Source organism: Ictalurus punctatus, chromosome 7 (genome assembly GCF_001660625.3).
Source record: "Ictalurus punctatus breed USDA103 chromosome 7, Coco_2.0, whole genome shotgun sequence".
NCBI lineage: Eukaryota > Metazoa > Chordata > Actinopteri > Siluriformes > Ictaluridae > Ictalurus > Ictalurus punctatus.
The window spans coordinates 25565100-25577841 of record NC_030422.2 but is presented as its reverse complement, the minus strand read 5'-3'; the positions used below and the strand labels follow the sequence as shown (position 1 = coordinate 25577841).

General features: G+C 40.7%; 1 protein-coding gene across 1 annotated transcript in view; it reads left to right on the top strand.

Annotated features, from left to right (window-relative positions):
• Nucleotides 1-2955: 2955 nt before the first annotated feature.
• Nucleotides 2956-12742, top strand: part of rin1b (Ras and Rab interactor 1b) — a 25978-nt gene continuing 16191 nt past the window's right edge. Inside the window, exons 1-2 of the mRNA XM_017472415.3 lie at nucleotides 2956-3728; nucleotides 12296-12421. Coding sequence (XP_017327904.1) covers nucleotides 12296-12421 — 126 coding nt within the window. The 5' untranslated portion in view covers nucleotides 2956-3728. The remainder of the gene's footprint in view (nucleotides 3729-12295; nucleotides 12422-12742) is intronic.

The window sequence follows — 12742 nt, the reverse complement described above, 5'->3', positions numbered from 1 at the left end:
AGTTCTCGAAGGTAATGTGTTGGATGCAGGAAAAATGGACAAGTTTAAGGATCTGAGCAAGTTTGACAAGGCCCAAATTGTGATGGCTAGCCGCAGACCTATCAGAGTGCCCATGCTGACCACTGTCCACCACCGAAAGTGCCTACAATGGGCATGTAAGCATCAGAACTGGACCATGGAGCAAAGGAATGAGGAGGCATGGTCTGATGAATCATGTGGACAACCAGGTCTCTTACCTGGGGAAGAGATAGCACCAGGATGCACTACGGCAAGCTGGCGGAGGGAGTGTGATGCTCTGGGCAGTGTTCTGCTGGGAAACCTTGGGTCCTGGCTGGATGTTATTTTGACACATACCCCCTACCTAAACATTGTTGCAGACCAAGTACACCTCTTCATGGCAACGGTATTCCTTAATTGCAGTGGCCTCTTTCAGCAGGATAATCCTCAATCCGAGGATTTTCTCTCAAATTCTCTTGCATTTTTCATGTACTGATTTAGTTTGTAGGTCTATTAAGACTCCTATGTCAACTACGACTTTATTAGTGATGGGTGATTCACAACCAATTTGTTTGATTACGAATGACATTTAAGTGACTCAGGAAAATCGATGAATCAATTCAATCATTTCTTTTTTCCCATCGGTGTGAAGTCAACAAATGTGGAGCAGTTTTGTCATATTGTCTGTAACATTCTAATGACAGTTCTAATGATATATGTTGTTTTCGCCTCTAGTTTAACTTTTTAATGCAATCACCACATAAACTGATTCAGAGTAGATTCAGGTTATTTTTTTTGGAAATTAACAAAGTCAGTTCCAAGCATTAGGGGGTGCAGTGGCTTAATGGTCAGAACGTTTGCCTCACACCTTCAGGGTCGGGGGTTCAATTTCTGTCACCACCCTGTGTGTGCAGATTTTGCGTGCTCTCCTTGTGCTTTGGGGCTTTCCTCCGGGTACTCCGGGTTCCTCCCCAGTCCAAAGACACGCATTGTGAGCTGATTGGCATTTCCGAATTGAAGTAATTGTGCCCTGTGATGGGTTGGCACTGAGTCCCCTGGGATAGGCTCGCTGTGACCCTGTGTAGGAAAAGTTGTACAGAAGATGGATGGGTGGTTCCAAGAGTCAATTCCTGACCCAGTTCTCAAATTAATTTCACATGGCTCAGGGCCAACTGGACCATTTATTCATCATGTTTTGAACCTGTAAATTTACTGAACAATTCTTAATACAAAGCTGTCAGCTCAAGCAGTCCTATTCTACAAAAGCTTCATTCTGTGGACATTAACCATTTTGTATGGATTTGGACATATACTTTGGATTATTGTCCTGTTGGAAGGTCCAAGACCCAGTTCTTGGCAGAGGGATCCAGATCTTAAACATTGGGATTGGGTTCTTTTTTATGTCGAACACACCTTGAGCACTTGCTGGCAAAAAGCTCTGTTTTTGTCTCATCGGATCACAGAACTCAGTTCTAATAGGCAGGTTTCAGTAGCATCTAACAAACTCCTGGTGCTAACATATGAAAGAAGAGGCTTTCTGGATAAGTTGGTAACTTGTTGTCAACCTCCCACATCACCTCATTGTTGTGCTTCCTTTAAAAAAAATTTGATGGACCAGCCCTTACCTACTGTACCTAAAGGCTCTTATTAAACCCCACTCTGAATGGTCTTCAGGTTTCTAGCATGATTCAGCATCCTTTGAGATTCTTCTCTGTACTGGCCTCAAAGTGGTGGAATGAAGTTGAGGCATTGGCTGTCTTCAAACCAAGATTTAATACTCTATTCTTTACTAAGCTCTTAAGCAAGCACTTGTACTCTTTTCTTTGCTGTACTAGCTCCCATTCTAACTAGCCTGTAACAGGGTTTGTAGCTTAATTGTATTCTTAGCCCTGGATTTTTTAAATGGAGATTTTCTATGGATATACTGGCAGAGTAAAAAGCTATACACACACGTAAAAGTCCCAAAGAATATTCCTTTTCATTAGTGACATGCATTCATTAGGAAACATTCCACAATGAAAATTAAAACATTCAGTGTATTGCTGTTATGTCGCTTGTTCTCATCAGCAGGATAGTGTGTGTGTGTGTGTGTGTGTGTGTGTGTGTGTGTGTGTGTGTGTGTGTGTGTGTGTGTGTGTGTTTTAAAGAATTAAATGCTGATTCGTGTCAAAAGTGAATGTAATTCCCCTTTGCATTGCATTTCACATTCAGCACTGTATGGAAGTCTGATTACAACCACACACCTGAGTATTACTTATGGTGACTGCATTTCAGTGTAGCACGGTTTCCACACTGATAAAAGTCAAATGCAGTGTAGTGAAGGTTTTGCTTGTCAGTGTGGAATGTAACTAATGAAAAGCAATAATGCTGTGTTTTTTATTTATTTTTGAGCAGGATTCTCTGTAAAGGGTGTCTGCTAAATGCTGCTGATGGGATGATTTTAGCCATGTGCTGCGCTGCCACCTACTGGTGAGAAAATAAAGCATGCATTTACCGTTATCAAGAATGAATAAATAAATAAATAAATAAATAAATAAAACAGGTCCGACAGGTCTGTAAACAATAATGTTAAACATATAAAGGGCTGTGTCAATAAATCAAAATACTGTATTTGTTCTATTTCTTATCTATTTATTCAAACATATCCCTGCTGAAAAAAAAATAAACAGTGGAAACTATCACATAATTTCTAATGGTTTCCACTACAAATACCATTACAAACCATCAGCTAAACCATTAAAACCATTACCATTATTGTTCCTTAATGGTATCCAATAGACATAACATGCAATCAGAAGGCAACAAATTAGTCCCATTATAGTTTCTATTAAAACCAATACAATTCCCATTATAACCATTAAACCCATTACAAATTCGATGAGGGCTTCTATTGTTTCTTTGTTTTTCAGCAGGGATATTTGTTCTTTTAAAAAAAAAAAAAAAAAAAAGCCTATCTATCTATAGGCTTAATTGTGTTCTTATTAATTAGGCTAATTAATTAGTTGATTGGTTAATTAATTAATTAATGTTCGTTTGTTTGTTTTAATGCCCTTTATTAGCCTACTTGGTGCTGTCCTTTTTCTGATCTAATTCTGGGACCTAGGCTATTAAATAATCGCGCTGGTGGGCTGTGCTGTTTTCCTGTATCAATCGATGACTGTAGGATCATGCACTCTCCAATTACGCACTTGAGTTCCAGCGCGTGGGTGTTGGCTTTGTGTGGTCTTTTACATACTTTCACATCCCTACCCACATCAGAGGCTGCAACTTTTGACCCATACTTCGGATAAGCAGCGATGCTCCTGACCCTTCCGAGTCGCGGAAAACCATAATAAATCTGACTGGTTTCATTTCAGTCTGGGGGCTTAAATCGTTGCTGCATCTCCCGCGCATGCGCACAGACACAGCCGGCGCCCGTGCCCGTTTCGACGTTGGGGAAAAAGTTGCGTGTGGACGTGCGTGTGCGCGCGCGTGTATGCGTTTGTGTGTGTGTGTATGTGTGTGCGTTTAAAATGAGCGAGTAACAGGGAGAAGCGGGTGTGAGGAGTTCAGTGGGCGAATCACCGACTGAATCATATCAAGCAAGATGAATTCTGGGACTCGAGTCTTTCTAATGACATTAAAGAAGAATAAGCAGGAGATATGATCTGATAGGCGGGCACGAGCTGCGCTGAGCCACTGATGCCATGCTGAACTTCAGAAGAGGAGCAGCTGAGAAATAAAGGGAAAAGGTAAAGTGCGTCACCCTCTGTGTGTTTTCAATAGCCTAATATTCAAAAGTCAAGGGGTAACATTAATCCTCTGATCTCTTTCTACTTTCACAAATGATTAGGCTACAGGTATAATAATGAATGAATGTTGTTTGTAATTGAATATGCTGTTTAATGTTACTTTATTGAAATGAATGTCAAGCATATATGCATGAACACACACACTACCTTCGTTTCCAGCCCTTTGTGTTTCAGAGTGTGATCCATCCAGCACTTTTCATCAGTGCTCTTTTGGGTGGCTTGCTTTTTATACACACACCACCTGCTTTGAGATATGTGAGAGATTTATGTGTCTGAATATAGTTTCAAACTCCAGATGAAGAGTAGGATGAGCTCTTTCATATGTTCTACGACCAAAGTTTCTCCTTCATTTATTTATGTCTTTTTTTTTTTTTTTTTTTTATAAGCGCATGCCGGTGGAGCTGACGTTCTTGCCACGCCTGTGTTGAAGAGTTGAAGGACCATCCTCTTAATCGTGTATGCATTACATGGCTTTGACACTTTTCCAGAGCTTCTGGTTCTAGTGCGATTGTGAGTAAGTGAGCGCAGGTCTCGGTGTAGCCTGCTGCTCGGTGCTACAGTGAAGTAATGCCATCTTAGTGCCGAGCGTCTCTGCTCTGCCTTGTGGGGGTGGAAGTGTGAAGACTGTGAGGGTTTTGTAGGAAACAACATACTTTCTCTCTCTCTCTCTCTCTCTCGCTCTCGCTCTCTCTCTCCCTCTCCTTCTTTTTCCTTTCCTTCTATCCTTCTCTTTTTGATATTCTCTTTTCTGTAAGTCTTTCTTGCTGTCACATTAAAACACACACACACACCTGGTGCAGCTTGTTCGGATATGGAGCTGCACTTTTCACTGTCCTCTGACTCATGGATGGAACACACACACACTCACTTGTTTGTCATGTGTCAGTGACGATGTCACTTGTTTGTTCACGTCATTAGCATATTTCTTTGTAACCCTCTACTGCCTTGTGGAGGAATTAATGAAATTGATGGTGAAAAATCGTTTCATCGGATGTGATAAGGGTTTGTTGTTGTTGTTTTTTTTTTCTCCCCCAAATCAACTTCAAACTCCTACCTGCAAAACTTACTTCCAAAAAACAGACTATTATTAATTGTTTAAATATTTGTATCTGGACGTTTGGTAGTTTGGAGCACAAAGATGCACCTTGTTTACTACAAAGGCAGGTTGCACATATTGCTTGTGAAATTAGGATCGTTTTTATGCAAGCTCTAATAGTTAAAGTGTTGAAGCTTGCACATAATATTTCTAATACGTTGGTCTGATGCCAAAATTAGTTTCCTGTGAGTGGGTGGTCTGCTTGCACATGCCACCTGTGGCACCAAGCTCTCACCTCCTCTCACAGCTACATCACTGTATTTTATACTCATGTCACAACTGTTGCGATCCAACATATTAACCGCACACCTACATGGACACTCACTTATAAACATACTGTGTATATATATATATATATATATATATATATATATATATATATATATATATATATATATATATACACACACACACACAGTATGATATCAGTATAATAATGTATTGAGTGTTCTTGGTGTCAGTTTCACAGTTTTAAGCGTTTCTGTCACATTAATATCCCCCTTAATATTTTTATTTAAAAGAACAAGAGACGTTTTATAGAAGTTATTGAATTATGTTGATCAGGATATGGTTTTAGAGGTAATTGACTGGCATAATGGCATACAGGCGCCTGTCAAATTGGCCTTTTTTTTTTTTTCTTCATCAGTCATTACAGTGGTCACACCCCACATAAAGAAGGAATGTGAATACCTATGTATATGGCCAGACCCCCTGCTATTTTTACTGCCCACATTCTAGACTCTGGTTCCAACAGTCTGTACTGCCGAGGCTATGGCTCAACTGTCTGTACTGAACAGACCTCAGACAAAATGGTGTGTACAGCACATGGTCTCTACCAGCAGATTTCAGCATCAACAGGATCTATTGCACATACTCCTGCTCCAATGGCCTCTGCCACCCATACTGTGGCTTCAGTGACCTGTGCAGTGCAAACTTGGGCCAAAATTGTGTCTAATGTACAGATAGTCATTATCTGGACATATTTTGACTCTTAACTGTATCTTCTGTGCGGATCTGAGGCAATCTGACTCTGTCTCTCCTGTACAGACTCTGATTTCAGTGGTCTCTCCTGTACAGACTCTGATTTCAGTGGTCTCTCCTGTATAGACTCTGACTTCAGTGGTCTCTCCTGTATAGACTCTGACTCCAGTGGTCTCTCCTGTACAGACACTGACTCCAGTGGTCTCTCCTGTACAGACTCTAATTTCAGTGGTCTCTCCTGTACAGACTCTGACTTCAGTGGTCTCTTCTGTACAGACTCTGACTCCAGTGGTCTCTCCTGTACAGACTCTGACTCCAGTGGTCTCTCCTGTACAGACTCTGACTCCAGTGGTCTCTCCTGTACAGACTCTGACTCCAGTGGTCTCTCCTGTACAGACTCTGACTCCAGTGGTCTCTCCTGTACAGACTCTGACTTCAGTGGTCTCTCCTGTACAGACTCTGACTCCAGTGGTCTCTCCTGTACAGACTCTGACTCCAGTGGTCTCTCCTGTACAGACTCTGACTCCAGTGGTCTCTCCTGTACAGACTCTGACTCCAGTGGTCTCTCCTGTACAGACTCTGACTCCAGTGGTCTCTCCTGTACAGACTCTGACTCCAGTGGTCTCTCCTGTACAGACTCTGACTCCAGTGGTCTCTCCTGTACAGACTTTGACTCCAGTGGTCTCTCCTGTACAGACTCTGACACCAGTGGTCTCTCCTGTACAGACTCTGACACCAGTGGTCTCTCCTGTACAGACTCTGACTTCAGTGGTCTCTCCTGTACAGACTCTGACACCAGTGGTCTCTCCTGTACAGACTCTGATTTCAGTGGTCTCTCCTGTACAGACTCTGACTCCAGTGGTCTCTCATGTGCAGAGTCTGGCTCCAGCGGTCCCTTCAGTGCATATCTGTCTCCCAACAGTCTCTCCTCCACAATCTCTTACTCCAGTGTTCTCTCCTGCACAGACACTGGCTCCAGTAGTTCATTCTTTGCAGGCTCTGTCTCTAGTGGTTTATCCTTTGCAGGCTCTGGCTCCAGTGATCTCTCTCTTGTGGCAGACTCTTCTTCCAATACTTTCTCCTGCTGAGACTTCAACGATCTCTCCTATGCAGAATTTCCTGTACATATCCTTATGCCAATGGTCTCCCCTGCACATGCTGTATCTCCATCAGTCGCCCTTCTGCTGACTCTGGCTCCAGTGGTATCCCCTGCACAAACTCTGGCAACAATGGTCTCCCCTGCACAGAATTTTACTCCAGTAGTCTCTCCATGATTCACTTGTTGCTAATGAGCAGATCTGGGCTCTTCACTTCCCAAGGCTCTGGTTCTAACGCTAAATACAAAACGCAAGATGCCAATTTTCCATTTGTGCAACTTGGAAACTTCCAATTTGGGAAAATGGGAGTCAGGAAAGCCATGTTCCCTGTCATTTAAGGAATCTACGGTGTGAGCGTGAAGGACACTACAGTGGTCACTCTTATGACAGATCTGATAGACTTATACACCCAACTACAGTAGTTTGTTTCTATAATAAATATAATAAAGTAATAAAGCAAATCAGTTATAATGATTGACCTTCACAGTTACATTAATATCCAGGATTATTATTATTTTTTTAAATCTCTGGCATACATTTGGGTGGCAGTATATGTTTTGAGAATAGTGCCCCAAGATAAAACTGCCAAAAATAAAAATTGGGTGGGTCCTGGTTCTGCCTGAGGTAGATTTAATTAGTGGTAGAGTAGGACAGAGTTTATTATGGTGTGCCAGGATATGAAGTGAGTTTTGCCAAGTGAGCTGAGTTAGCTGAGTTCTTGAAGGTCCCAACTTTTACAGTTTAGTTTGGCAGTCTGGAGAGAGAGAAAGTCTAGCAGAGTTTTGATACTCCAAAACCTGTCAAACTGCCAGAACTTTTTATGCATGTCATTTTGAATTGCATTGGCCGTACACGATATTCTTCAGCATCTGACTTTATTTGATAGTTTAGCGAAGATTAATTACCCAGAATTGGTACTTAGATAGCTGTTCAGAAGCATATATTTCCATTTCCCAGCCTGCCAAAAGTGGCATCGCTGTATTGCTTTTATTCTTAATATTCGATTTCACAGAGAGGGGATTTCACTTTTTCTCTCTTCCTGTTTTCTGATGCTCTTTTCTTCACTTTGGAGCTTTTATTTAATATTCCCACTGCCTCTCTCTCTCTCTCCCTCCCTCCCTCCCTCTCTCCCTCCCTCCAGGCTTTTCCTGTGCCTTGCCTTTTATGTAATTTTCGGTTTAACCTGAAAAAGTCAGGCTCCCCCCAACTCTGTCTTCTCTCTGACTCTCTCTTTCTCTCCTGATGCTTGTTAGAAGACACGTTGAACTGACTCTTCATTCTTTTCAGGTTTTTTCTCTTTTTTTGCAACTAATTTTGTGTGATTTTTACTTCTTCTTTCTCTTAGCTTTAGCCTTGTGTGCAGTTTTTTTTTTACAGCTCTGTCTAATAATTTCGATTTACCGATGAATTACATGGATCTCTCTCTCTCTCTCTCTCTCTCTCTCTCTCTCTCTCTCTCTCTCTCTCTCTCTCTCTCGCTTCTCAGTTCTTGGTTTTAACTCCCGCTGCTGTATTGCATAACTGAGTGTGTAGGCTGTTAGCTGCTCAGGATTTTATATAAGGAGAGCCTACTCTGTAAATGAACAACCCTGCTCAGTTCTTCTGTCTCCCTAACTCTTTCTAACTCTCTCTTCCTCTTCTGTGATCTCTAATAATATACCGGTTAGTGTAGGTCATGTTAAAAATGCAAGCCCTTCTGTGCTGATGGTTGTTGATGGTAGCGTGTTATAGATTATTTTAGTACCATGTGCTTTTATTTCGTTAGCATGTGGCTGTTGCTTGCTTCTGAATTGTGTTGGTGATTTTGTGGGCATGTTTGTCTTTAGGGAATTATCCATAACTCATACTATAGATTTTTGAGGTCACTAAGGTGCACCACAATGAGGGCTTGGGTGTTTGACTTGGGTGGGATTTGGTAGGCATTACAGTGGTGTCTTTTTCAGGCTATGTACATAAAGGCTTTAATTAAGAACCATTTAAATTGGGCATCTAATACAGAAAGTAGATCAAATTCAGAATCCGAGAGAAAGATCGAGTCAACTCCAGAATTATTGGAGAATGGGCAAAATGGTGGTACTGGAATAACTAACCATTCATCAACGATTAAGAACGTTGTTTATATATATATATATATATATATATATATATATATATATATATATATATATATATATATATATATATATATATATATATTTTTTTTTCTCTTAAAAGCATATGTACATATGTATGTTACGTTTTTTCTAATCTATCAAGAAACTGTATTGTTGCCTTTGATTTTGTGTTGCCACACACACACACACACACACACAAAATGCAGCTCCTGACCTCCAACTAAGCATTATTAGAACTACAATTGAATTAATAGTTGCTGTGGTCTTATAAGACCAAACCTGAACATTAGATATGCACACTATATTTCACCTGTTTGGCAAAATAATAAGGAAAGAAAAGACCAAATATACACTGTAAATATTTGGTGCTGAATCACTGCTTTGAGGCTGCTTGAGCTAGTAATCTAGGTGCTCTTGTGAAAATCATAAATCAGTATTTTTCAGCAGGCAGCTCCGTTTCTGGCTCTATTGAACTCTATTGAAGGTCTGTGGTCCACACAACAAAATCTAAGGATCTAAATCAATATAGCAAGCGTCTCCAGCCTTATTAGACATTTCCAAAGAGTTTCAGTGCTGTTATGTTCTTAAGGGGATGCTTAAGCCTATTTTACGTGTAGGGGTGCGAATCATTTTGATGCCAGTGTTTCTTTAATTCCTCCATTTAATCTTCAGTAAATGCTTTATCCTGGTTAAGGTTGCAGTGGTTCCATAGTGTATCCTGGAACACTCAATGGATGGGATGCTAATCTATTGCAGGGCGCCACACACACACACACACACACACACACACACACACACACACACACACACACACACACACACACACACACACACACACACACACACACACACACACACACACACACACACACACACACACACACACACACACACACAACTAGGGCAATTTACCATGCCAGTATTTTCATGACTTTTAAAAACCTTTTATGTTTAAAAACTAAAATAAGGCAGCACCCTTATATTTATGCTCTAAGTATCACTTATTAAATCATGTGGTTATTTTTCTTTATTATATTCAATTTTTGCTCATTTCAATGAATGGTGCCAATAATTCTGGAGTGGATGGATGGATGGATAGATGGATTTGTTTCCTTTCCTCACCAGAAGTATTGGAAATGTAACTTACACGCACATGCTGATATTGAGAGCAGAGTGAAAAATGGTCAGGATATGACTGCATTTAATAATAACTCTATTAATAGAGTCTAATAATAAAAAATAAAAAAAAAAAGCTCTGCTTCCTCCACTGGTTGTGTAGTTACCTTTGTGACTTTACTGCACTCCCTTCATCGCTGTGCACGCTGTTATCTTATGTAAGCTGGGCAGAGGAAGCGACAGCGGACCACGCTTCAAAAAACATGAGCTATAAAAATAACCTGAAGTGCATTATAGGAGCTATGATGAGAAGAAAAACTCTGTTAAAACTAACCAGACTGAGAGAGAGAGGGAGAGAGAGAGAGAGAGAGAGCGAAAGAGAGAGAGAATAACCCTCCATGCTGTGCCAAGTTTTTCCAGTCTTTTTTTTGATGAGGCGTGAGTGTATGTGTGAGAGAGCGTGTGTGTGTGTGTGTGTGTTGGTAGAGTAGGTGTCTAAGACTGAGTGGGAATGCCTGTCATCATGTGTAGGCACCTGTTACCATGGGAACCATCTGCCGCCACACTCAAGCTCTCTTTGCGCTGCCCACACAGTGTCACACTGCTGATACAGAGAGAGAGAGAGCGAGAGAGAGAGAGACAGGAAAGTGTTTGGTCATCATTAGTAACTGTGTGTGTGTGTCTGTGTGAGTGTCATCATGACCCTGGAATGACATCATGACCAGGTGATTGTTCCCAGCTGGCCGCTGTTGAGGCAAAAAAAAAAACCATAATGTGACCCAACACATTCACACATGGTCCCTGAAGTAAAACTTTAACAAGTTTCAAAATTATCTTAAAGTTTAGGTTATTCAGTAATTTATATCCGGTCCATCTTTAGCATCAGGGAGAAAAACTTTAACACGTTCCCTGTACGGAGATAAGAACAGAAAGCTCGTTTAATCAAACCTTACTTATAATGGAAGTCTGAGAGCAGTTTATGAATTGAACTGTACAAATATATTAAATTTAGTCTGTCAAAGCCACGCTACAGTCATTACACTGTAACAGCAAAGGTCTTAGGACTAGACAGTCATGAGAGAAAGTAGAGAAAATCCAAAGATGTTCTTACTGAAATGTGTTCAGCTGTTCGACGCACTAAAAAGTGCAGCGCCTGGCATAAATATTCACCCTCTTGACTTCCGAAAATCACCCTGAGAACACTATCCCCACAGAGAAGCATGGTGGTGGTAGCATGTGGAGTTGGATTTAATAGTGCTCTGCAGGTTGTTACAATTTTGGGATATTTTTAACAGCCAAATCCTAACCAATACTTTTTCAGAACTTTTGTCCAGGACTTGTTTTAATAGCCCTTTTAGTCTTTTTATTTGGGTGTGTTCTGTAATAAGAGCAGGTGTGTTTTTATTGAGATCACGTGAATCATTATTCGCACATTCAACTAACAATGTGACTAGTTGCGCTAGAACTAATTTAGGGGTTTCACGGCAATGGGGGTAAATACTTATGCAATCACAACTTTTGTGTTTTTTTGTTTTTTTAATTGTAAATGATTTTGCATCTTATATTGATTTTGTTTCCTCTCCACTTCAATGTTATGGGCAAATTTTGTGTAGATTCGTGGCATATAATTGCAATTAAATCTAATTCAGATCCAGGTTGAAATATTACAAAATGTGGAAAAGTTCAAGGGGGTGAATACTTATGCAAGGCGCTATAGATTTATTTCCTGACCTTTTGCTAAAAGGTTTGTGGTATCCATTCATGAGGAAGCCAGAACTGAGACTCTATTTCCCAACTTGAGCTTTATACGAAATTGAACTGCCCTCATCCTTCTGCTGTAATATTTGATTAAATAGGTTTAGTGTGATGTTTGTTTGTTTGTTTGTTTGTTTTCAGTACAGGCTCAATATCATGATGATAAATATACTACGAATCTGGTAGATAGAGATTAAGATAGAAAATGCTGGAACATTCCTGTAATCTTACCCTTATTCTCTCTGCTACAAGAATTTACAGTAGGTTTGTGTTCTGCCTGTGAATCACAGGTCACAGGACTTGTGACTGTTTATGTAAGTGTTTTAACTCCTTCGCTCTCCACTTTAGATGGATGACTGTCTTCAGAGGAGTCTGAGCGTTTTGGACCGCCTCCTCCTCACACACTCCATCTGGCTCCAACTGTCAATCAACCCTGACTCCGCCCTCTGCATCCTGCAGAGAGAGATAGCTGGGGTGAGATAGCCAGTTGGTCACTTCAAGCTTGATTGTATCATTATGTGTGGCCAATAATCATCCAGTCACCTCGCGCGAGCCAGTTCACCTGTATATAATCCTAAAAATTCTGTAAGATGCTGGGAAGAAAACATGGTGCTGGAATCATTATTTGACGACTAATAAGCTACAGCTAGCAGTGGCTGGCACACAAGGTGTTTACTTTCACAAGGTGTTTCCTGTGTGATAAAGAAGTAAATGTTGACAGCGGTAAAATGATGAGATTATATAATCTGTGGATAAACTGTGGAAACAGACAGTGTTTCAGGTGTTTCAAGTGTA